This window comes from Mustelus asterias, chromosome 8 (genome assembly GCF_964213995.1).
Source record: "Mustelus asterias chromosome 8, sMusAst1.hap1.1, whole genome shotgun sequence".
Lineage (NCBI taxonomy): Eukaryota > Metazoa > Chordata > Chondrichthyes > Carcharhiniformes > Triakidae > Mustelus > Mustelus asterias.
Genome location: NC_135808.1, coordinates 120,555,933 through 120,582,412, shown reverse-complemented (window position 1 = coordinate 120,582,412; position 26,480 = coordinate 120,555,933). Strand labels below are relative to the sequence as shown.

At 40.7% G+C, this 26,480-nt stretch overlaps 1 protein-coding gene across 7 annotated transcripts in view; it reads left to right on the top strand.

Annotated features, from left to right (window-relative positions):
- The window catches only part of fnbp1l (formin binding protein 1-like), a 154,574-nt gene that overhangs the window by 73,791 nt on the left and 54,303 nt on the right, over positions 1 to 26,480 (top strand). For all 7 annotated transcript variants that reach the window (XM_078218833.1, XM_078218830.1, XM_078218834.1 and 4 more), the window contains exon 2: positions 14,942 to 15,057. In XM_078218833.1, the coding sequence (XP_078074959.1) occupies positions 14,942 to 15,057 (116 nt within the window). The remainder of the gene's footprint in view (positions 1 to 14,941; positions 15,058 to 26,480) is intronic.

Here is a 26,480-nt window from a genome sequence, read left to right as displayed (position 1 = left end):
GAGCTGCTGTTTTTATCTTTAACCACTTTTACTTCAACCCACTTGACCTGTTATGGTGTCATATTTGCTTGAGGGTGGGATGCTCAGGCTGGGATATGGGTTGGAGGGATGTTGTGGTGGGGTGTGGGGTTATTGTATTTGCTGGGGGTGGACCTGGAAATGCTGGAATTCTACAACAGGATCTCCATCTTTTGTCCTTTAAATTCCATTATTTGCCTCTTAGCTGGCTAGATTGACAGGCTGGCTCACTTGCTGGGTGGGAAAGCCAGCAATAGAAGGTTCCAGTCAGGGATTGTTTACTGGCAATCTGAAACCATTGAGGGCTGGGGTTAAGCACTTCTGCCTCTGGACCATAAACAGTGGCTTCAAAAAGCACTTACCTGCTGGATCTGGTTGCTCGCACTTCCCTTTGGTTGTTACTTTCCTGATCTTTGGATACTGTGCAAAAGGTATTAAATTGAACTTGCTACCAAGATAACAGGAACACGGACGGATTTGAATGTCATAGTTATGACCTGCCTCTCTGGAGCAGGTTATTTGGATTCTCCCCATAAAACGGAAGGGGACACAATTAGGTTCAGGTTTCACAAGTTTACCAGTTTAACCCCACCCTGACTTGTTCCTGCATCGCATATGGTGCTTAAAATGACCCTCAAATAGGTTTTTAAAAAGATTAAAACAAATTGTTCATGTTGAAATGCATTATAGCTGTGGCATATAAGATTTAGCAAGGTTATAATTAGGAGCATGGAAATCTGTAACTTTTTTTTACAGTCCTTGGAACATGTTGTCTTTTACTAGTTCTGTAAATACATTTCTGATGCTGAATCTTTTTTTTGGAGGCTGGAATGGAATGTTGAGAGAAGATAAGCCAACAAACGGGTTGTTCAATGTAGACATTGCAATGTCAGCATGTGTTACAGAGGTGACGGTAAGTTGATAAAATGATAAGATGTTTAGGAGGCATGGTTAGTAAGTTTGCAGATGACACCAGGATTGGTGGCATGGTGGACAGTGAAGAAGGTTATTTAGGATTGCAACGAGATCTTGATCAATAGGGCCAGTGGGCTGATGAATGACAGATGGAGTTTAATTTAAATAAATGTGAGGTGATGCATTTTTGGTAGATCGAATCAGGACAGGACCTACTCAGTTAATGGTAGGGCATTGGGGAGAGTTATAGAACAAAGAGATCTAAGAGTACAGCTTTATAGTTCCTTGTAAGTGGAAGCACAGGTGGACAGGGTGGTGAAGAATGCATTCGGCATGCTTGGTTTCATTGGTCAGAACATTGAATACAGGAGTTGGGATGTCTTGTTGAAGTTGTACAAGACATTAGTAAGGCCACACTTGGAATACAGTTCTGGTCACCCTATTATAGAAAGGATATTATTAAACTAGAAAGAGTGCAGAGAAAATTTACTAGGACACTACTGGGACTTGATGGTTTGAATTATAAGGAGAGGTTGGATAGATTGGGACTTTTCCCCCTGGAGCTTAGGAGACTTGGGGGTGATCTTATAGAGGTCTATAAAATAATGAGGGGCATACATAACTCAAACCATCAAGTCCCGGTAGTATCCTAGCAAATCTTTTCTGCACTCTTTCTAGTTTAATATCCTTTCTATAATAGGGTGACCAGAATTGTATTCCAAGTGTGGCCTTACTAATGTCTTGTACAACTTCAACAAGACATCCCAACTCCTGTATTCAATGTTCTGACCAATGAAACCAAGCATGCCGAATGCCTTCTTCACCACCCTGTCCACCTGTGCTTCCACTTACAAGGAATTATAAAGCTGTACTCTTAGATCTCTTTGTTCTATAACTCTCCCCAATGCCCTACCATTAACTGAGTAAGTCCTGCCCTGATTCGATCTACCAAAAATGCATCACCTCACATTTATTTAAATTAAACTCCATCTGTCATTCATCAGCCCACTGGCCCAATTGATCAAGATCTCATTGCAATCCTAAATAACCTTCTTCACTGTCCACCAATCCTGGTGTCATCTGCAAACTTACTAAGCATAGAGTGATAGAGGTTTACAGCATGGAAACAGGCCCTTCGGCCCAACTTGTCCATGCCTCCTAAACATCTTATCATTTTATCAACTTACCGTCACCTCTGTAACACATGCTGACATTGCAATGTCTACATAGAACAACCCGTTTGTTGGATTATCATCTCTCAACATTCCATTCCAGATAGTCAACATCTTTTCCCAAAGGTAGGGGAGTCTAAAACTAGAGGACATAGCTTTAAGGTGAGAGGGGAGAGACACAAAAGGGTCCAGAGGGGCAATTTTTTCACACAAGATGGTGTGTGACTGGAACGAGCTGCCAGAGGGAGTGGTAGAGGCGGGTACAAGTTTGTCTTTTAAAATGCATTTAGATAGTTACACGGGCAAGATGGGTATAGGAATATGGGCCAAACGCGGGCAATTGGGACTGTGTTGCAGTGTGATACGCTGATGAATTGTTACACAAATATTCATTGTGGTGAAATGGTGTGACAATAATTTTTCTTCAACAATTGGGTTTAGCTTGTTGTCTAAAAGGTGCAGTCTATCTTGCACCTTGTCCTTATTAAATTATTTTATCAGGTTTCAAAACTTATGAGCAAATATTTTGGTGATGGAGGATAATGCTTCATGTTCAACATCCTGGCCCCAATTAATAGTCAAAACCGCAAAACCTTTTTTGCACCTGACATCTTTTTAACTAAGCATTTAGCGTTTGTCTAATGGTGTAAAAAGTGAAAATGATGGACACTTGGAAAATAATTACATAATATTTTGAGTATTGAATTTAATTCTATTTTAGCTGGTTTAGTAATTTTACATTGAAAACTATATTTATGACCCAGATAAGGAATCTAAAAATAGGTGAATCCATTCTGAATTGATCCATTAAAAATTTAATTCTGTAACCAAGACTCTATTGCCAATCTTATTTCTGTCAACAATCTAAATCTGCATGGAACACTGGAAATGGTTCTGTCATAGAGGATTCTTAAAGGAAGCCTGTAAGTCAGTTCAGTTGAATATGTTGAGTGAGTGGCAGCAGTCCTAATCCAGATTTTTGCAGAAACTTTGTGTTGGCAGTGGACCAAGGCAGCAGAGCTGGAATCTACTGGATAGCAATGTTATTGTTCTCCTGCTTCATAGATGAAGTCTTTTGCATTATTTTGTCTCTTGGCTTCTGCCCAAGTATATCTTAAGGGGCAGAGGTTGAATGTTAGCTCAAAAAGATTGAAGTAAGTGCATTGGATCTAATTTTATTAATGGCCTAGCTGCTGACGTGCAGCAATTTAAAAATGGGGGAAAAAAAACTGAGACTGAGTCACTGTGGGATCCTTCCCTGTACTTCCTTGTGACTAGTCACAGTGTGATCGTAATTGTCGTCGTCCTCCCCCACAATTTGGGTTATTGTGTTCGCCTACAAAGGGAAGAAATTTTGTTGGACTTTTCATTTGTGTTAATGTTTAGACATAAATTGATTTTTAGAACCTTTTTTTCTTCTACAGACTATATAAGTTGAATATAATTTAAATATATTTTAAGTATCAACCATTATTTTTGAAAGACTTGATGTGGAGAGGATCTGCTGTGACTCGAATCCAAAATAAATTCTGCTTGTTTATAACATTGGTTGCAAGCCTGACATGATGTGGTTTGTGACCAAAACTGGGCTAAGCATCAAACTGACCAACCTGAAATGAATTTGCTTCAAAATTTGAAGTTTGAAAATGAGTGCATGCCTGAAATGCATTGCTAGAGTACAAGGTAACTTGGCTGAGGCATGCACCCACTATTTTTGTAAAATAATCACATGCGTCATAAATAGGGTATTTGTATCTGAAGGTTGCAGTTCAATAGTCTTATGCTTATATGTGAGAGAGTGCATCATCTGTACTGTGATTCCATTTTGGGCAACATTCATTTGTTTCCAAACCCAAGAGAAACCACAGATTTGAATTGTGAATCTTGCTTACATCCTGTATGTTGGTCATATAAATGTTATTTGTGGATTGAATTGTACACTAAAGCAAATGCGCAAAATTAGTTTTCCGTTACATTCACTCTGTATTCTGTCTGAAGACAGGTCCTTGGCTTAGAACATAGAACAGTACAGCACAGTACAGGCCCTTTGGCCCACAATGTTGTGCCGAACCTTTTCCGAAACCAAGATCAAGCTATCCCACTCCCTATCATTCTAGTGTGCTCCATGTGCCTATCCATTAACCACTTGAAAGTTCCTAAAGTGTCCGACTCCACTATCACAGCAGGCAGTCCATTCCACACCCCAACCACTCTGAGTAAAGAACCTACCTCGTACATCCCTCCTATATCTTCCACCACGAACCTTTATAGTTATGCCCCCTGGTAACAGCTACATCCACCTGAGGAAATAGTCTCTGAATGTCCACTCTATCTATCCCCCTCATCATCTTATAAACCTTTATTAAGTCGCCTCTCAACCTCCTCCGCTCTAAAGAGAAAAGCCCTAGCTCCCTCAACCTTTCCTCATAAGACCTACCCTCCAAACCAGGCAGCATCCGGGTAAATCTCCTTTGCACTCTTTCCAGTGCTTCCACATCCTCCTTTATAGTGAGGTGACCAGAACTGCACACAATATTCCAAATGTGGTCTCACCAAGGTCCTGTACAGTTGCAGCATAACCCCACAGCTCTTAAACTCAAACCCCCTGTTAATAAACGCTAACACACTATAGGCTTTCTTCACGGCTCTATCCACTTGAGTGGCAACCTTCAGAGATCTGTGGATATGAATCCCAAGATCTCTCTGTTCCTCCACAGTCTTCAGAACCCTACCTTTGACCCTGTAATCCACATTCAAATTTGTCCTATCAAAATGAATCACTTATTGCTGATTCGAGTACAGGAACAGGAGTGTTGCTGCAGTTATACAGGGCTGTGGTGAGACCACACTTGGAATATTGTGTGCAGTAATTCCTCCTCCTTTCTGACTTTGAGTGCTATGGTTAAACTTGATAATTCTTCTGCAATGGAACCAAAAGGGGTTTCCAGATTTATGTAGGCAGAACAATTTTCCAAGTATAGTGCAGTAAATTGTACACTTGTATCATGAGTCAACTGTTAAAATTATTGTATTTTGTTGCAGAAAACTGGATTTTTTAATACATTCCACTGGTAATTTTGAAAGAATTTTGAGATCAGGAACACTTAGTAACTATCAGTGATGAAATGATCAGTGCCAGTTAATAAGTAATATTGTTAACAGGCTGCCTTTGTTTTGTTGGCTGTATTTTGTAATGAACCACTAAGAAACCAGCTTCTATAATTGTCCCTTCCCAAGTTTCTGCTATGATTCGTGCCAGTATGAGGGTGGGTCAGTTGAGTCATTTCCATTAAAGAAATTCAGCCAGATGTTGGGGTGGAAAGTGAGGGCCACCAAACAGCCAATGAATGTGCTTCTGTGACTTTAGAAACAGTCTGCTTTAGAAACAGTCTATTTTATAGAAGTTTCGGACAATGGTTGTGTTTCTAAAATGTTTGGCATCTTAATCATAAATTTATATTTCAAAACGAATCGGGTTTTTAAAACAATTGCTGTCCAATGTGATATTACTGATGCAACACACTTGGGGGGGAAAAAAACACACTTGTGGGGGGGGGGGGGGGGGGGGGGGGGAAACACTCAATGTGCCACCTGGTGCTTCTTACTGGAACATGAAGTGTTCTTGGTGTATTTTGGTTCAAATAAGTATAAAACTTACACTGAAATTGTCTACCTATTGTGAATGTTTGCTGTTACTTGAATGGGATCCCTCTTGACAAGCATGAAAGTAATTTTAAAATACTACCCTGGCCCCCACAACTGTATCCCTTTGGCACAGATTTATGGTAATGGAAATGTTGAGGAATACATTAAATAAATGGAAGATATATTTAATGATTGGGAATAATTACACAAAAGTAGTTGCCGTGACCAAGCAAGAAATTTGTATTGGTAATCAGCACTATATAGGTGCAGTATACTGCCATATAATGTAGAACACCTGGGAAGTGATCATCTACCTATTGTCTCAGTGGAATGTGTATTAATTTCTTTCCCAGCAGGCCCAATAATGGAGAATAAAAGTAGACATGTAGCCTTTTGGTGAATAACTTTGCATTTTAACTTGCAAAGGAAACCTGTGGAATTCCACAGTGGCACCTTGAGTTGCATACATAGAATATACCATCATTGACCACGTCTTTTTGCTGTGACATTGTTTCAGTGTCCATGTGCTCTTTCAAGACTTGTGTATTGCTGCTACATGGTTGATGCCATTGTAACTTTGTAAATCTCTAAAGCTACCAAATCTTATAGAAATGTGGAGCATTGACTGAGGTCTTTTGACCCATTATATCTGTGCCAGTTCTTTCAATGGGGCTATCTAGTTAGTCTCACTCCCCAAGGTCCTGCATATTTTTTTCCTTTTGAAGTATATATTCAGTTACCTTTTGAAATTTATTATTGAATCTGCATTTCACCCTTTCAGGCAATACATTCCACATCATAATCCACTCACTAATTCTTTCCCTCACTTTTCCACCCTGGTTCATTTTATGAATTGCATCTAAATGTGTTCTCTGGTATGACCGTCAGTGGAAACAATTTTTTCTTGCTTACTGTATCCAAACTCTTTATAACTTCGAACACTTGGTTGGTGACCCCTTAATCTTGTCAGGAGAACAGTCCCAGTTTCTCTAATTCTCTTCACATACTAAAAACCCCTAATTGTTAGTCCAATTCTAATTTTCTTTGGTGCCCTCTCTAAGGTCTTGACGTCCTTCCTTTGCTATGATGTCCTAAATTGGATGCAATGCTTCACCAGAGGCCTATAAACGTTTTGCAGAATTTCTCAGCTTTTGCACTCTATGGCTCTATAAAGCCAATAAAGCTTTAAAGCATATGTTTTAAATAACCTTATTAACTTGCCCTGCCACCTTCAAAGATTTGTTTGTGAATTATCAGGTTTCTGTGTTTCATTTTAAAATTGAACCATTTAGTTTCCATTGCCCCATCTCATTCATTCTTCCAAAGTGTATCACTTCACATTTCTCTGCACTAAATTTCCATTAGTAGTGCAGATTCCATCAGTACAGTTGCTTTTCATTATTTTTTTGTACTGGTATTTATTTCTATTTAATTGCAATTTTATTTTTTTCCCTAGATCTAAATTGAGTTTGTTTCTGATGTTGAAAGCTCGTTTAATGTTTGGTCGCGTTTATTTGAATCCCAGGTTTTGCATTTGCCTTGGAGCTTGTGTAATAGGTTAAAGTAGAAATCAATATTTTGTGTTGTGGAAAAGGAATTTCTGTAAGATCTGAAAGGGAAACCTGAAAGCACCTTTTAGCTAAATATAAGGAAGAAAAAAATATTCTGAACATGCCATGGTATTTCTGATTTCTGTAACTCTTTGCTATTGTAAAGATCTTTGGTTTCATTTAGCTTGGGGAACTGAATATTAATCTTTCCTATGACTGTTATCCAATCTTGATGAAGCTTATTCATACTATGGGTGAGCAACTGTGAAGTAGTTTTAAATTAAATGCACAGAGTCAGGGCTCTGACGAAGGGTCATCCAAACTTGAAAGTTGGCTCGATTCTCTCTTCACAGATATTGTCAGACCTGCTGAGATTTTCCAGCATTTTCTGTTTGTGTCCTTGGCCGCAGGTTGGGAAATTAATGGGTGTATGACACAATAGTGGGGTTTAGCAAAAGTTAACTCAAACAAATTTTGTGACTTTGAAACTAATGACACCTAGGAATACAGTGGGACATGAAGGGATTGGGTTGAGTCACTAACAGGAAGTTGTAGATTTCCAGTCGTAACTAAATTCTATTTGGGCTTCAGGTCAGTGTTCCAGGTGGTGGGCGATCATTCGTCCAATATGGATTTCTATTTTCCAAAAGCTTTTCCAATGTTGCTGCTTATTGACTTCATCAAGAATGTGATTGCCAAGAGCCAGATGTTTGCAATTAAAGAAGATTTGTGCCATTATATGTGCTCGGAATTGGCAAAAACACAAGCAACCAGTGATTTCACTACTTGCCTTGCTGGCAGGGAAGTGACTACTCAGCAGAGGATAGTGTCATCAGTAGAGAGATTGCCACTTCTCAGAACATCCACCGGGTCTTTGATAAACAAGCGAACAGGTTGATCCTAGCATTTTTCTTTGAGGGACCTCTGCATAGTTGTTGCGCTGAAATATCAACGCTAGGTCATTATAAGGATACCACTAGTTAAGTAGCATAATGGAAACACCGCCCAAGTTGGCAGTGTTGCTCCGTATCGCTTCAGATTCTGTGCTCACAGTTCCAGTGTGGGATTTGAAATTGGGACCATCTGACTCTGAATGATTTTTAACACCAAGTGAGTGTTGATACAGTAAAATACCCTCCCATCACAGAATAAGAGGTAGGCCATTTAGGACTGAGATGAGCAGGAATTTCTTCAGTCAGACTGGTGAATCTTTGAGGACAGTGGCGGCTCAGTCAGCGAGTATGTTCAGAACAGCGGTGTATAGATGGCAATGAAATTGAGGGATATGGGGATAGTGCAGGAAGATGGCAAGGTGGAAGTAAGCTTGATGGGCCAAATGGCCTACGCCTGTTCCTAGTTTCTTAAGGGGAGGATGTCATAAATTATCTTATACTCTAGGAACAATCACTAAGTTCATGTCGGGCACTGGAACATTATTCCATTTTTGCATTTGCTTCTTGTCGTTGCTTTCTGACTTGATCAATGTGGCCCCCTGCTGGCTGACCAAAGCATAGGGTAGAAATTGCTTTGGGGTTGGACTGTCCCTATTTTTTCTAAGTGACTAAGATAACATGGATGGGGATGATAAAAATGAGTTAATAATTTACAGAATTCACATTGGTGGTGTTCTTAAATATAATTTATTCCTAAAATTTTGGGAAAGTGCATTACATAATTCAAATTTAATTTTGCATAAATGAAATTCTTTTCAATTTCTTTCAATACAGTATGTGGCACTCCTGAGGTGCTTCAGTACACTTAGGTATATTTACAATGTACCTTTTTATGTCAAACATTCTCTGGTGCATACAGCCTGAGGAGTTTTCCATAGTTTCCAGCCGCTAATGTGTACTATGATGGGAGGGTATTTTACTGTATCAGCACTCACTTGGTGTTAAAAATCATTCAGAGTCAGATGGTCCCAATTTCAAATCCCACACTGGAACTGTGAGCACAGAATCTGAAGCGATACGGAGCAACACTGCACTGTTTTAAGTGTATTTTTCAGATCCATCTGCCCTCCCACAAGGAGGTATATTTGGCATGATATGGTGCTATTTGAAGAGCAGGGAAATTTTTCAGCCTCCTGGCTAACGTTTATCCCACAACCACCAGATTTAAAACAAAAGCTTTTGTGCAAACTTTCATTAGAGCTTGGCATAGTCAAGTTTCATAGGTGGGTTCTCTTTAACTCTGAGTTTGTGCATTCATTATTCACATAATACCCCACGTGAATGAATTTTAAAATGCAGTTGCTGTGCATGATTTGTTTCTTTCAGTTCATGGTCCGTTTAAATTACTTTTCAGCTGCAAAAAGCGCTCTATGTCCCAAGGCCAGGTTGGCGCAGTACCTTTTAGACTAATGCATACTTGCACAACTTAACAGGAACATTCGGCTGTTGCATTTTCCTACAATGCGGTAATAACTAAGCTTTTGAAAATGCTTCATTGACTCTTGAGGCATTTTGAGACTAGAAGAACAGACTCGACTGGGAAAATATTGACACTGGTCCCTTTCTTGTAAATCAATAAAACAGAACTCCCTCAAACTGCACAACACAATCTTGTATTAATAAATGAAAATGGTAGGTAAAGGCTAATGAGGGAACACACCTTTAATAGATCTCAAAAAATAACTTCAATTAAGCTCTCCAGAAAAAGGAATCCAAACAAAATTAGAAGTTCCTAGTGAGGGTGGATTGATTTCTCTGTGACCCAGTCTGGCTATACTGCCCCACCCATTCTTACTTTGAACCTGAAGTATCTTAAATCAAAGTACATGTGTGCACAATTAGGTCATCAGTGTTCTTTTGCAAATGTCCTTTTGGAAATATACCCCGTATTGCATTGGTGTGGAAACTTCCTCAGTTTTAAACCACTTATTGTTAAATATTTGTCACTTAACTGCTTGAATGTGTAATCTGTTTGTAATTGGCTTTCGTTTGGAGAGGGGGAAAAATGATCCTAAATCTCTGTCGTTGAAGATAACAGCTTCTTTCTAATTTGCTGAAAAACATCCTTCTTTATGGTGACAAAGGTCATGTTTTTCTTCTGCTGGTCAAAGGTTCCTGATTAGCATTTTGCACTCTGAGCTTTCTGTCAGAAAGCCTGAATGTGTTCCATTTTTTGATCCTTTTGTTTATTTGGTTGGAAGATTTGATTTTTTTACTTGAGTATCATAGTAGTAACGACAATTTTCTGTGCTACATTTTCTGAAAACCTAAAAGGAGTTGTTTGATTTAAAGTGCTCTCCATAGCTGCTCTGTTCAAAATAGCTACTGAAGTCCAAGTGTGTTGCATGGTGACATAGAGGAAGTAATTAAATCCATTACTTCCTGTTCCACATCATCATTGAAAATAAAATTCTTGAGACACAGTGTTCTCTTAGGGAAAAATGTTTATGACCCAAACTCCAAAACACCTCTAATTTTTCCACACAACAATTAACACCAACCTGTTGGATGTGATCAATTTAATCAATGTATGTGACACTTTACATATTCCAGCTTAAAACATGTTTGTAAGGACAAGTAATAAGTAAAACTTGGATATAGCTGTAGTATTTTCTAGCAAGGTGCTTCGAATGAGTTTTACGTTTTGAACTGTAGAAGACTTGCCACCTCCCTCAAAGAAAGTAGCTCTTGAGACAGGTGGCAGCCTTGCGTGGTAATAAAGGCTTGCTGCCTGTAAAGCTAAAGCGGTGCAAACTGGCCGAGGGAAGGCAGTCTCGACCCCAATATTTACACTGGGCGGGAGGGAACTCTCATTCAGCATATAATCCAGCCTGTTGTCATTTTGTATAATGGGGCTGTGTAATTCCTGGAATAGACTTTTAAATTGAAGCTGTGTGACCTAACCGTAACATTTTATCTGACCTGAAGTTGGTGCCGTACATTTAAAAATCTGTTAATATTCCAAAGCAAATAACATTTAATTTGCATGCCTTAATTTGTCTATTGATAGAACTGTAAATTCCAAAAATTGTAGCGTTGGAATTATATGGGGAAGCATAATTAAATTATGCGCATTATTTTCAAATCTCCCCATAGAGTCCAATGATCCAGCATAGAGTGCATTCTAAAAACTGACTTGAGGTTTTATCTTTATTTCTGGTGTTCTGGCTAATATTTATCCCTCAATGAATGTAACAAAAAATCATATTGCTGTTATGGGAGCTTGCTATGCCCAACTTGGCTGCCATGTTTTCCGCATTGTAATAATGACCACACTTCAAAAGGTATTTCATTAACTGTAAGGCACTTTGGCACTTCTGGTAATTGTGAACAAATGTTATATAAATGCAAGTATTTCTTTGTATTCCTCAAAGCTTTTGTTTGCACATTTCAAACTATCTTTCCTGTTAATTTTTGATTTTTCAGTAGGCAGGTTATGAGTGACTGGTAAGAACTTTTCAAAGTTATTTTTTTACGACCATTTTGAAAAAAATAATGTTTATGGTTCATACTCGATTTATTATTGTCACATATTAACATACAGTGAAAAGTATTGTTTCTTGCGTGCTATACAGACAAAACATACCATTCATAGAGAAGGAAACGAGAGAGTGTGGAATATAGTGTTACAGTCATAGCTAGGGTGTCGAGAAAGATCAACTTAATGCAAGGTAAGTCCCTTCAAAAGTCTGACAGCAGCAGAGAAGAAGCTGTTCTTGAGTCGGTTGGTACGTGACCTCAGACTTTTGTATCTTTTTCCTGGAGGAAGAAGGTGGAAGAGAGAATGTCAGGGGTGTGTGGGGTCCTTAATTATGCTGGCTGCTTTGCTGAGGCAGCGGGAAGTGTAGACTGAGTCAATGGATGGGAGTCTGGTTTGCGTGATGGATTGGGCTACATTCATGGCCTTTGTAGTTCCTTGCGGTTTTGGTCAGAGCAGGAGCCATACCAAGCTATGATACAAACAGAAAGAATGCATTCTATGGTGCATCTGTAAAAGTTGGTGAGAGTTGTAGCTGACGTGCCAAACTCCCTTAGTCTTAGCCTTAGTATTTAAGTAAATTTATGGATTTTAGTGAAATGCACGTCTGTGTCTCTGATGGTAGTCATGATGTGGAGATGCTGGCGTTGGACTGGGGTAAACACAGATATCCATTCCATTTGACGAAGGAGCAGCGCTCCGAAAGCTAATGGCATTTGCCACCAAATAAACCTGTTGGACTTTAACCTGGTGTTGTTAAAACTCTTACTGTCTCTGATGGTAAACATGAGATGTTGGAAAATTCAGTTCGTACTTGGTGAAAAATGTCACAAGTAGATTTAGTGCTGATTTAGCAGAATATTGCCTTTTGCATACATGCCTTTGTTGCCAGCTGGAATGAAAAGGTGAAGAAATAACATTGGCTAACCCTGTCACTGCGAGCAATATTGTGTGGTTTCTGGGAGTCTTCTCTGGTGCCAGCAAATAAAAATGCAATATCCGTTGAGTAACCTTGCGTGCACCTTATTGATTGGTGTGGTAGGAATGCCAAAATGTAATGTGCTCCTGTTGCTCCATACATAATAGTACTTTGTTTTTAAAAAATGTTCTCTGCCACGCATACCTGCTGTGAGTGTGCAGTGCCTGTCCTGTCAGCCTAAAGCTGTGGCTTCTTTTAGGTTGGACAGTTCACGTTCTCCCATTTTCTTTCACCCAGTGCAGAACATGATAATTCCATTGTGGAGCAAAGCAATCATGAGGACACAGGACTGTTCCCATTAGGAAGAAATATTTTTCTTTTGAAAATTGAGTGTTGAATTTGAATCAAAGTAAAGTTTTATTTTGTTTTAGCTATAGGATTGATACAATTGAAATAGCAGCTTTTCCAGTGTTTGTGGTGTTCTAATTTCTAACCCTGGCTCCTCTTTGCTGACAAAGAAAATTTTCTTGATTTTTAAAATTTGTGATTCAGTCCCTTTGGCCAAAATTGTGAAGCAGGCTTGGTGCTGGTATTTCCTCAAGAGAAATGGCCTGTAACTTCCTGGCTCCCCAGCATTGGATTTGTGGGCTACCCCAAAGATGCGCTGGGGAGTTCCCCTCAAAGTTCTCGGCAAGGGTGTACCTGGCAATTGTTCCAGAAGCGCTAACTTGTTCTGTACAATTGTGCTGGGAACCATCCAACAGTGATTTGAATCGGTAACTAAGGATGGTTCTGCCAGTGACATGCTAATTGTGACTTTGAAAGAGGTAGTAGAAACAAAAGCATTTCTAACTTCAGTGTAACTATTTTAAACACCCAGACTGAGCTCGACGCACACACGCAGTACTGTCTCCCTGGCCTGCTTTGTAAACACACCTGCTTTATGGTAGGCAGTGCTGTAAAAAGGGAGCATGTCCTCCCTTACTCTGCTTCTTTTACACTTCACCGCTGGAGCCAGGGACCAGGAAGGTCGGGCAAGACAGGTGCTTAGGAATTTTAATGCCAATATGTTGGAGTGACATTCTGCTGTTGATTGTTGCACCGAGGGAGTTATGGCCCATTGTTTACTGTGATAGTTGAGTGTAATTTTTAAGTAGTTTTCTCCCTTTTTCAACGAAACTCCTTAAATTTGTGCTAAAAATGATTACTTTCGAGAGATACATCTGATCAACGTTTCGTCGCATTTTAATGTAAGATTTGTTATTTCAGGTTTTATTCAGTCTCTAATATTTTTTTAAAAACTGTTACAAAAGGTTTATTAATGACCTTTTCAATAAATCTTGATGTTTTTTTGGAGAGCACCTAGACTTTGTAATGGGTCTTTATTGTTGAGACATTTTCATTTTATTTGTTCTTTGGGATGTGGATGGCGCTGTTACCCATCCTTAATTGAACTGAATGGCTTGTCTGGCCATTTCAGAGGGCAGTTAAGAGCCAATCACATTGCTGTGGGCCTGGAGTCAAATGTAGGCAAGACCAGGCAGATTTTCTTTCCTAACGGACGTTCATGTATCAGCTGGGTTTTTACAATTATCAATTATAGTTTAATGGTCACCATTGCAGACATGAGCTTACAATTCCAGATTTTATTAAAAAAATTAAATTCCAGCAGCTGCCATTGTGGGGTTTGAGCCTATATCTCCAGGGCATTAGCATGGGACTCTGCATTACTAGTCCTTTACTACTATGCCACCATCTCCCTCTTAGATTTTGCTTACCAGGATTATCAGGAGTTCAAGCTTTGAGTCAAAAGTCTGTTTTACACTGCCTGATCTTAACTAAAAACAATGTATATTTTAAACCAGTTTGCAACTGACCATTGCCCCTAAATTTTTGTTCATTGATCTACTCTATTTAATATGTTTGTAAATTGTCAATTAGTACCACAATTTTTAATGTATTGTTACCTATAATGAGCAAAGCTATCTTTTCCACTCTATTCCTCTGTTACTTAGGACAAAAATGAGGTACCTTGAAGAAAAGTGAGGTTAAATTTGTCATTCTTAACTGAAAATAACATTTTAGATACCTTGCATTGAATTTGCTAGTGACAAATGTGCATAATGTTAAATCTGCATTTATTGCTTCTTTAAACATTTTATTTCCTGGTTCAAAAAATTAAATTTTTGCTTTGATTCATTGCATGATTTTTTTAAGTTCACGTTTGGTAAAGCTAAGAACACACTAATTTGGTCATTTAATGACTAATATTTGTCATTTCTTTCTTTCAGGATCAATTTGACAACATAGAAAAACACACGCAGTGGGGAATTGACTTCTTGGAAAGATATACTAAATTTGTGAAAGAAAGACTAGACATAGAACAAAGCTATGCAAAACAGTTGAGGTAAGACTGTGTGCTTTGAAACTGAACAATTTTGTCATCCTTAAAAATATTTTGGTTTACATGGCTAAAGTAACCTTTTAGTATTTTCAAAGATCAATTTTTAGTTTTACGTTTTTCTTCTAATTCATGGAGACACATTTGATGGGGTATGCTTTCTTTATACAATTTTTCATGAAACTCTTTCAGAAATACATTTGTAGACCTGGAACAGCAGTACAATCCCAAAGTATATAATAAAGCATTAGTTATATCAAGAAGGCAAATCCATTTGATGCATTGGTTCCTTATGAAAGCCTCAGTTTTGATCAAGAAAGAAAAATGACCAAATTTGACATTTAGATTAAATAGATGGGAACACATTATTGTGTCTGGTAGCTGGTAAAAATGGGGAATAAATATGTGTGATACAAGATTGAATTTGCTACAATTCTAAATGCAGATGCAAAAGACTCCGCCTTGCTTTCACATGAACAGCTCCATCCTCAGCCTGCTGTATTGTTCCATTCCAGTGCTACGACCCTCACCAATGTTTACAGATGATGCATAGAAAGCATTTTTTCTGGTTGTATCACAGCTTGGTATGGCTCCTGCTCTGCCCAAGACTGCAAGAAACTACAAAGAGTCGTGAATGAAGCCCAGTCCATCATGCAAACCAGCCTCCCATCCATTAACTCTGTCTACACTTCCCGCTGCCTAGGAAAAGCAGCCAGCATAATCAAGGACCCCTTGCACGCTGGACTTTCTCTCTTCCGCCGCTTTCTGTTGGGAAAAAGATACAAAAGTCTGAAGTCATGTACCAACCAACTCAAGAACAGTTTCTTCCCTGTTGCCATCAGACTCTTGAATGGACCTACTTCGCACTAAGTCAATCTTTCTCTAAACCTTAGCTATGACCGTAACACTACATTCTGCACACACTCCTTCTCTATGAACGGTATGCCTTGTCTGTATAGCGTGCAAGAAACAAGACTTTTCACTGTATACCAATACATGTGACAAATCGAATCAAAAAAATCAATGCAAATTCAAGGAACAGCATCTCATCTTTTGATTAGATTATTTACTGTCTTTTGGACTCTACATTGAGTTCAACAATTTTGGACTGTAAATTCTGTCCCTCTAGGAAGAGTTAACATGGGACTAGGTACAGTACTGCCCACAATATGATGTAAAAAAAAAACGACATGGGCAAAGCCTAGATTGTATTCTAGGACTGGACATAAGGAGTTAGCTGGTAGCTTAGACAGTGCTCTGTGCATACATACATACATAGTTACATGTTACCAATAAACAATATTCAACCGTACAAGACTCAGAATATCTTCATGGAGCCTACCAAACAGACCTAGAGAAAAAGGCAGAAGCTGAACAAATTAAAACACTGCTTTATTCATTGGTTCAATAGCCAGCAATATAATAACTTGGCAAGGAATCTATGAATGCTCAACTAAATATGGCAAAGTCCTAAAATAATTTGACTCGTTTTAAGTTGAGAAACAACAAAAATCTTAGAAAAGTTTAACAAACCTATCTAACAGCCAGGATAATTAGTTGTCTCTTTTATTAATGAGCTGTACAGATTGGCTGAAGGCTGTGGCTATGGTGAGTTGAAATCAGAGCTTGTAAGATACAGAATTATTGTGGGAGTGGAGGATGATGTCCTTTCAGACATATTTCAGGCTAAGGAAGATCTAACCCTTGAAACGGTGATTTAGATTGTCAGGCAATCCAAAATCCATTTATAGCACTGATCCATCTTAAGGGGCAAAAGTGAGCAATGGTACAGAGCAACCTCAACTGTCCAGCAAGCAAAGGGGCAGAGAAACCCCAAGCTAAGAGAAGCAATACCCCGCTCAGCCACTTGAGGGTAGGCAACCATGCCAGCACTGAGGACCAAGTGACTTCACAGGCATGACCGATATCTAACAATCTCAGCATTGTGCTTTAATTTAACCACTTGGGATACATTGGAAAGCTATCCAAGCCTAAAACAACCAGATGGACGGACAATCCCATGATGATTCATGAGATTGCAGTACCACACTAAAAGCGAAGTAATCATGCTTCTTGGGTGAGGTCAGAGATCCTGGATTTTCGTTCTGGAACACAGACATCTCAATGAATGGTTATCTCATCAACTTTCTTTGAACACGGGAGCCAGCCATGCAGTTGTCTCAGACAAGGAACCGTGGCTGAGACACCTCTCGCTACAAATTACACACACGCCACTCTATTGGCCTGGTAGAATCCGACTTTTGGTGATGGGCATGGTTCTGGAACCATTTAAGATATGGTGGTATGCAGATATTTGAAGCTATTTACGACATGTAACCTGCCTTTCCCTCTTCTGAGCAGAGATGTCTCGGTTGTCTTGAACCTTCTTAAAATGGCAGAAAACAACCTTTCATCAATCACCCAGAACTGAATTTCCTAAGAAACCCAATAGGATAATCTTGAGTGAGACTTCAGATCTAAATTGTCTTCACTCTTTGCAGAGTCGTTTGTCCATGCACCAAAACCAGAGAATAACCAGCAGCAGCAAAATGAGCCACAACCTCAGGCTCCAATGGATGCTGTCACAATACCCTCAAACATATGGCAAAGACTGCAACATCCAACCAGTACACCCTGGACAGTACATTCTAGACAGTGCTAGAACAGGGAAGCAACCATCAAATGACAGCACACCTCAGGAAGGCAAGGACACACACTCCAGACTACAAGGTAAACCTGTTGATCAGACACACCCAGACAACAGGGAAGAAAACATTTTCAACTCCCACAAGGGTCACAGTGGACAAACACAAAAAGAAACAACGGATTTGCAGCAAGGAAGAGCAGAGGATTATTCTCTTAAATGTGACCATTGAACAAATTAGGTGAGGAGTTGGCAAGGAGTGATTCAACTCCAAGGAGCATGAAAGGAGAATTAAACAAAGACAGCCTACATTGTAACCTCAGAATCCATTGTCTTTGGAAATGTAGTGGTAAAACTAGAAGTTTTTTTTCTGTTTAGCTTGCGACCCAGAATGATGTGTGTGGGATAGGTTGATTTAAGTTTGCTGATGATGTGTGGAAGTGTTAATAAAGAGCCCATTTTAAAAAAAGAAATGATGACTAGATGAAGAAGCACATTTTTACTTGTGCCTTTTTCTAATCAATGTTGCATTCAGGCCTTGGGTCACTGTGTGTATGGAGTTTGCACATTCTCCCCATGTCTGCGTGGATTTCCTCTGGGTGCTCCAGTTTCCTCCCACAGTCCAAAGATGTGCGGGTTAGGTGGATGAGCCATGCTAAATTGCCCCTTCGTGTCGGGGGGGACTAGCTAAGGTAAATACGAGGGGTGACTGGGATAGGGCCTGGATGGAATTGTTGTCGGTGCAGACTTGATAGGCCAAATGGCCTCTGCACTGTAGAATTCTATGACACCCAGTTCTCCATGGTTGAGATAGTACTGAAGATTTAGTAAAGGATACTTTCAACTATGGAATTTGAATTACAAGGCTGCTGTAATGGTATGTTGTGATGTTTGCTGTGATGGTATTATTGATCCAATGCAAGTATTTCACTTTTTACCCTTTTTAAAACCTTATTTCAGACATAGGTATGACATACATATCCCCTCAATCAGGAAGTCATAATTAAAAATCAAATTAGTATGGTGGAAGGAGTTGATAACTTTGAGAACTTGTGGAAATATGAATATGTGTAATACCTTTACTCAGCATCCCTTTCCTGAGTCGTGACATATTTTGGCCAGATGAACATTCATTTTACAAGGAGGCAGCAAATCAAATGGATTCATCCAGCCAAAGTATTGGGCGCTAAAAAGTATATTTATTCTGTTAGGGAATGGCAAACTTGAGCCGAACTATCAAAGTGCGATTTAGTCAGTAATTTAGACATTTCTAATTCAATGACAAAATAACTGACCACTTTTATATTTACATAGCACCTTTATGATGGTGAAGCACCTTGAGCCACATCAGAGATGTGCGAAAGATGGAAGTCAAGCCAATGTGGGGGTTGGGGGCAAATCAAAGGCTTAGCGATGAGTCTTAAGGAAGAAAATTGCTGGTAATTTATTGAAGATTAGCTACAGATGTTGTAAGCTGTGTTGGTGGTCTACATAACCTTCAGATAATTAACTGATGTTTTGACCTTGAGTCACCCGAGATGCTTGTAATGGAATTTTTTCATTCATGGGCTGTGAGCTTTATTACCCATTCCTAATTGTCCTTGCGTGCCTTTTCACAGAACCATAGAATCCCTACAGTGCAGAAGGAGGCCATTTGGCCCATAAACCAACTTTCTGAGAGAGTATCTTACCCAGTCCTTTCCTCAACCCTATCTCTGTGACAACACACATTTACCATGGCTAATCTATCTAACCTTCACATCTTGGGACACTACGGGGCAATTTCGCATGGCCAATTCACCTGACCTGCACGTCTTCAGTTACAAGTCTGACTTATTTTTCTGCAAGCACACCCTGGTGGATTTTGATAGACTATTTAATAAACAGAGTAGATAGGTAGGCATGGGATTTTCTGATTGGCAAGAAAGGAGACAATAGGAGCTACCATTCTACAGTTGCTGTGGTATGTCTGATCTTTGTCAAAGAATGGTCTTCTGTGCTTTTATCTCAACGTTCTTGTCATCTCTTGTTGAGAGAGGCTGCTTGGCACTTTGGAAAGAAAAATGTTTGTATTGAAAGGGTAAATAGCTTCTGTACAGAGGGTCTCAAGCAGGCATAAGCATCAGGTTTGTAACATGGTAGACCCTCATTTGTATAAAAGTCCTTTTTCAGGGCAAAAAAAATAATCAACTTCTTTTTGAGTTCTAAAATCACAATGCTGAGTAAAGGTATTAACACATATCCATATCTCCACAAGTTCTCAAAGGAAATGATGAGGATAACCGGCAACAAAAGTGGAAATTATTTTAATTGTTAGAATTGAGACATGACTTGCAGTACCTTGGAATATTCAGGCAATAACTGGAGAGAGATATTTGATTTACATGAAGGAATACTTGCATCATTAGTGCCAGACATTTCAGAAGACAGTGCTGGCGATAGAATCAATCCATCAGTAGCAGTAACTTTCATTTAAAGAGCATCTTTAATGCAGAAAAGTGTTCCAAAGTGCTTTGCCGAAACACATGTTAAGAAAGGGTACTGTGAGGAAGGAAAAATATTAGCAGTAGTGAGCAAAGACTGAGTCAAAGTTGTTGTATTTTAAGAAAAACCTGAAAAAAGGGAAAGGAGAGGCATTGGGGTTTATTGAGTCTTGCTGACTTGAAGGTCCATCCACCAATATTAGCAAAGGATGAGGATGTTGTGCAATGACTTGGAGTTGGGCACAGAGAGTATGGCAGTTTTATTGCTGACTGAGGTCATGGAAGGATTAAAGCACTCGGGTGAGAGTTTTAAATTCTGAGGACTGGAAGTCTATGTAGGTTATTAAAACTGAGGTGATGGTGAGTAGAACTTGGTTTGGGATAGAACATGGCCAGAAGAATTTTGGATGAGCTGAAATGTTGAGAGGATGGGAACCTAGCTAACAACATTTTTTTCCGCTGAGGCTAGGGGAGAAAAAAACCAGAGGGCATGGGTTAAGGGTGAAAGGAGAAAAGTTTAAAGGGAATATTAGGGGGGGCTTCTTCACGCAGAGAGTGGTGGGAGTGTGGAATGAGCTGCCGGATAAAGTGGTAAATGCGGGGTCACTTTTAACATTTAAGAAAAACTTGGATGGGTTCATGGATGAGAGGGGTGTGGAGGGATATGGTCCAAGTGCAGGTCAGTGGGACTAGGCATAAAATGGTTCGGCACGGACAAGAAGGGCCAAAAGGCCTGCTTCTGAGCTGTAATTTTCTATGGTAACATTGATCTAGAGAAACTTGAAAATGACAAAGGGCTGGCTGAGCATTTCAAAGGTACATGGACTGAGGTGGTGACAAAAGCGACAGATGCTGCTGAGTTCCCAGGAGGGGTCACAAATGGTGGCCTTGGGTTGATTTCCTCCTGGAGGCTATAGCTTTGACACTAATTATCCCTCTCTAAGAAGGAGGCCCTGATTTATTATGTGAATTACACCAGAATCGGTATGAATACTGTTACAGTAATCTTGGTGCTTGATTAATAGTGCAACCCATCTCCAGCTGCAGTGCAGTGAGAATGAGAAGCTCAGGCTTGGCTCATTGCAGTAATGATACATGTTGATAGCGTAATGCATGGTCACACCATACAATTCCCTCATAGTTTGTAAAACCGTTTGGTCTGTGCACTTCAACAGCCCAAACTATCAAGGTTTTTTGGGGGGGAGGTATTCATAAATATCTTTTACCTCTTTTAGATAAAAATCAATATTATAAATGTTATTTGATAGCAAATGTTTAGAGAGTTAAACCTGTTTTGCAGCAGTTCTACTAAAGATAACAGCTTGAACAGCATAGAGAACAGTGTTGTTGAAATTTCTAAGGCATCTGTCATTAGTTCTGAAAGGTAGACAGTTGCCTAGTAACAGAATAGTTAGTGCCTGTAGATACAATGCTATGCAACTAAATTGGACTTTGTGTTTTGTTAGTGTGAAAGAGAAACTTACTTGAACTCAGATGGGGGTGGGGGGGTGGGTGGAAGGAAGAGGTACTGGCCTGGAATTTGCTAACTACTGTTTAAAAGTGACAGCAACTTGTGGCTCTGCACATGCACTGTTAAATGTGGAATTTGCTGTCAGTGATACCTCGCTCCACCACAGGGTTTGCTGAAACAAAAACAGAAAATGCTGGAAAATCTCAGCAGGTCTGACAGAATCTGTGGGGAGAGAATAGAGCCAATAAAATAAATGGAAATGGGGGGGGGAAGGTGGAAGAGAGAGTTCATGCTCTGAAGTTGTTAAACTCCATGTTCAGCCGGGAAGGCTGTAAAGTGCTCAATTGGAAGATGAGATGCTGTTCCTCCAGTTTGTATTGCAAAAGGCAAGGACGGACATGTGGACAGGAGAGCAAGGTGGTGTGTTGAAGTGGCAAGCGACGGGAAGGTCTGGGTCCTGCTTGTGGACGGACCGAAGGTGTTAAGCAAAGTCACCCAGTGTGCGTTTGGTCTCTCCGATGTAGAGTAGACTGCATTGGGAGCAGTGAATGTAATAGAGCAGATTGAAGGAGGTGCATGTGAAGCACTGTTTCACCTGAAAGGGGTGATTAGGACCTGGGATGGTGAGCAGGGAGGAGGTAAAGGGGCAGGTGTTGCACCTTCTATGATTGCATTGGAAGGTACCGTGGGCAGGGGGTTGAGGTGTTGGGTGTGATGGAGGAGTGGGCCAGGGTATCCCGGAGAGAATGGTCCCTACGGAATGCTGATAGAGGGAGTGAAGGGAAGATGTGTTGAGTAGTGGCATCATGCTGGTGGAAATGGCAAAGGATGATCCTTTGAATGTGGTGGCTGGTGGGGTGAAAAATGAGGACAAGGGGGACCCTATCCTGGTTTTGGGAGGGAGGAGTAGGGGGTGAGAGCAATGGCCCGGGGGATGGATTGGACGCGGTTGAGAGCCCTGTCCACCATAGTGGATGGAAAACCACAATGGAGGAAGTCATATCGGCAGCACTATTTTGGAAAGTGGCTTAATCAGAACAGATGCGGCGGAGGCGAAGGAGCTGAGAGAATGGGATGGAGTCCTTGCAGGATGTGGGGTGTGAAAAACTTGTGGTCAAGGTAGCTGTGGGAGTCAATGGGCTTGTAATGGATACTGGTGTACAGTTTATCAGCAGAAATGGAGACAAGGAAGGGAAGAGAAGTCCCAGGTCCTAATCACCCCTTTCAGGTGAAACAGCGCTTCACATGCACCTCCTTCAATCTGCTCTATTACATTCGCTGCTCCCCATGTGGTCTACTCTACATCGGAGAGATGGACCATGTGAAGGGGTGGAAATTGGAAGCATCCTCCTTTCTCACTTCCATTTTCCACTTCTCCATTTTGACCCCTCTTTCAGGGCAACTGCCGTAACCATTTGTACCTCTGTTCTGCCATTCGCACATTCTGATCACTTAATTGACACTCTCAGCACCTTTCTCAGCTGCCTTCATCCTCATTCACATTTCCTTTGTCCACTTGCAATACTCACCCCCCCCCCCCCCCCAATAAAATAAATCTCTTCTCATTCTTTTTGCTCTTCACTCTGACAAATGATCATCCAGACTCGAAATGTTGGCTCTATTCTCCTTCCACAGATGCTGCCAGACCTGATGAGATTTTCCAGCATTTTCTGTTTTTGTTTGATTCCAGCATCCACCGTATTTTGCTTTTGTCACAGGATTCACTGATGTAATTTTCGCACTTGCAATCAACACGTCAGTGATTTCATGTGAACTCCAACTTTTCATGCACTATTTTCACTGCAAAATGTTAAGCCTTATTGAATATTGTGAGCTATTCTCTCTCTCCTTTGACATTGTCCCCCTCTCTTAATCTGCTGTCATCACTTCTCTCCTCAAAAAATCACTCGCTGCCCCATCTCTGAGGAGCAACATTCCACAATTAGTTTTGAGCCCAGAAGTTGTTTAACAATAATGGACTTAGTATGCCGTTAAAGACTGAGTAACACCACGTTCAATCAGAATTAACACTTAACTGCAATAAAACATCCTAAGTGCTTTACAGAAGCATCATGAAACAAAATATGACCACAAGGCAGGTTTTAAGAAGCATATGAAAGGAGGAAAGTTTGATTTGATTTATTATTGTCACATGTAATAATATACAATGAAAAGTATTGTTTCTTGCGTGCTATACAGACAAAACATACCGTTCGTAGAGAAGGAAACGAGAGAGTGCGGAATATAGTGTTACAGTCATAGCTGGGGTGTAGAGAAAGATCAACTTAATGCAAGGCAAGTCCATTCAAAAGTCTGACAGCAGCAGGGAAGAAGCTGTTCTTGTATCAGTTGGCACGTGACCTCAGACTTTTGTATCTTTGTCCCGAAGGAAGAAGGTGGAAGAGAGAATGTCCGGGGTGCGTGGGGTCCTTAATTATGCTGGCTGCTTTGCCGAGGCAGTGGGAAGTGTAGACCGAGTCAATGAATGGGAGGCTTTTCCTCTGAAGCCCTTGAGTGTGTTGTTACCTCTTGAATCCAAACTTTTCCAGGACGCTGTGTTTGAACTTCTTCAATCCAGTTTCCACCCTTGCCGCAGGACCAAAAATGGCTCTTATCAAACTCTCAAATTAAATCCTAAATTACTGGCAAGGATAAATTGTCTCTCCTTATCCTTCTTGACCTGTCTACAGCCTTTGAAACAGTTGACTACTACCCCAATGCATCGCCACTGCATCCCAGCTGAGTGGTACTGCTCTCATCTAGTTCCATTCTTATCTATCTAATTGTAGCGGAGTGTTACTTGCAATGGCTTCTCTTTCTGTTCCTGCACAGTTAACTCTGTTATGCAAGGATTTATCTTTGGCCTCTGTATGTTTCTCAACTACATGTTGCTCGCTGCAACAAAGCTCTACCTCACAATCACCTCTCTTGATTCCTCCACTATCCCTAAATTATCAGACTCCTTATCTGATGAGCAAAAATTTACCTCCAATTAAACACTGCAAGGCTGAAGCCATTGTTTCTGTCCCAGTTCCCAACTCCTGTCTAGATTCCATCCTTCTCCCTGATATCAGTCTGAGATTGAACAAGTCTGTTTGTAACCTGGATGTCCTACTTAAGCCCAAAGTGAGCTTCTGTGCAGATATTTGTGCCAAAACTAAGACCTATTATTTCCTCCTGCATAATGTCAATCGATCTTTTGCCCTGTCTCAGTTCATCTGTTGGTGAAACCCTCATTCATAGAATCATAGAATCATAGAAACCCTACAGTGCAGAAGGAGGCCATTCGGCCCATCGAGTCTGCACCGACCACAATCCCACCCAGGCCCTACCCCCACATATTTTAGCCGCTAATCCCTTTAACCTACACATCCCAGGACTCTAAGGGGCAATTTTTTAACCTGGCCAATCAACCTAACCCGCACATCTTTGGACTGTGGGAGGAAACCGGAGCACCCGGAGGAAACCCACGCAGACACGAGGAGAATGTGCAAACTCCACACAGACAGTGACCCGAGCCAGGAATTGAACCCGGGACCCTGGAGCTGTGAAGCAGCAGTGCTAACCACTGTGCTACCGTGCCGCCCTCATTCAATCCTTTTTTTTTTATCTGTGGACTTTATTATACTAATACTCGTGGCTGGCCTTCCATATTCTATCTTCTGTAAACATGAGATCATCCAAAACTCTGCTGCCTGTGTCGTAACTTGCAGCAAGTCCTGTTCACCTATCACTTCTAAACTTGTTGACCTCCCATTACCCAACATCTTGGTTGTAAAATTCTTCATAGCAGTTTTCAACCCTGCCCCTCCCCTGCTCTATCTTTGTAACTCTGCACATTTATCATGGCTAATCCATCTAACCTACACATCTTGGGATGCCAAGGGGCAATTTAGCATGGCCAATCCACCTAACCTGCACATCTTTGGACCCTGGGAGGAAATCGGAGCACCTGGAGGAAACCCACACAGACACGAGGAGAGTGTGAAAACTGCACCTAGACAGGCACTCAAAGCCAGAGTCGAACCCGGGTCCCTGGTGCTGTGAGGCAGCAGTACTAGCCAGTGTACTGCCCCTGTGATATCTGTTATTCTAATTTTAGACTCTTGGGCATCTCAGATTGCTGACGACACCACCGTAGTGGGTCGGATCTCAAACAATGACGAGACAGAGTACAGGAATGAGATAGAGAATCTGGTGAACTGGTGCGGCAACAATAATCTCTCCCTCAATGTCAACAAAACGAAGGAGATTGTCATCGACTTCAGGAAGCGTAAAGGAGAACATGCACCTGTCTACATTAATGAAGACGAAGTAGAAAGGGTCGAGAGCTTCAAGTTTTTAGGTGTCCAGATCACCAACAACCTGTCCTGGTCCCCCCACCAATGCCTCTACTTTCTCAGAAGACTAAGGAAATTTGGCATGTCAGCTACGACTCTGTCCAACTTTTACAGATGCACCATAGAAAGCATTCTTTTTGGTTGTATCACAACTTGGCATGGCTCCTGCTCTGCCCAAAACTGCAAGGAACTATAAAAGGCCGTGAATGTAGCCCAAACCAGCCTCCCATCCATTGACTCGGTCTACACTTCCCACTGCCTCGGCAAAGCAGCCAGCATAATTAAGGACCCCACGCACCCCGGACATTCTCTCTTCCACCTTCTTCCTTCGGGACAAAGATACAAAAGTCTGAGGTCACGTGCCAACTGATACAAGAACAGCTTCTTCCCTGCTGCTGTCAGACTTTTGAATGGACTTACCTTGCATTAAGTTGATCTTTCTCTACACCCCAGCTATGACTGTAACACTATATTCCGCACTCTCTCGTTTC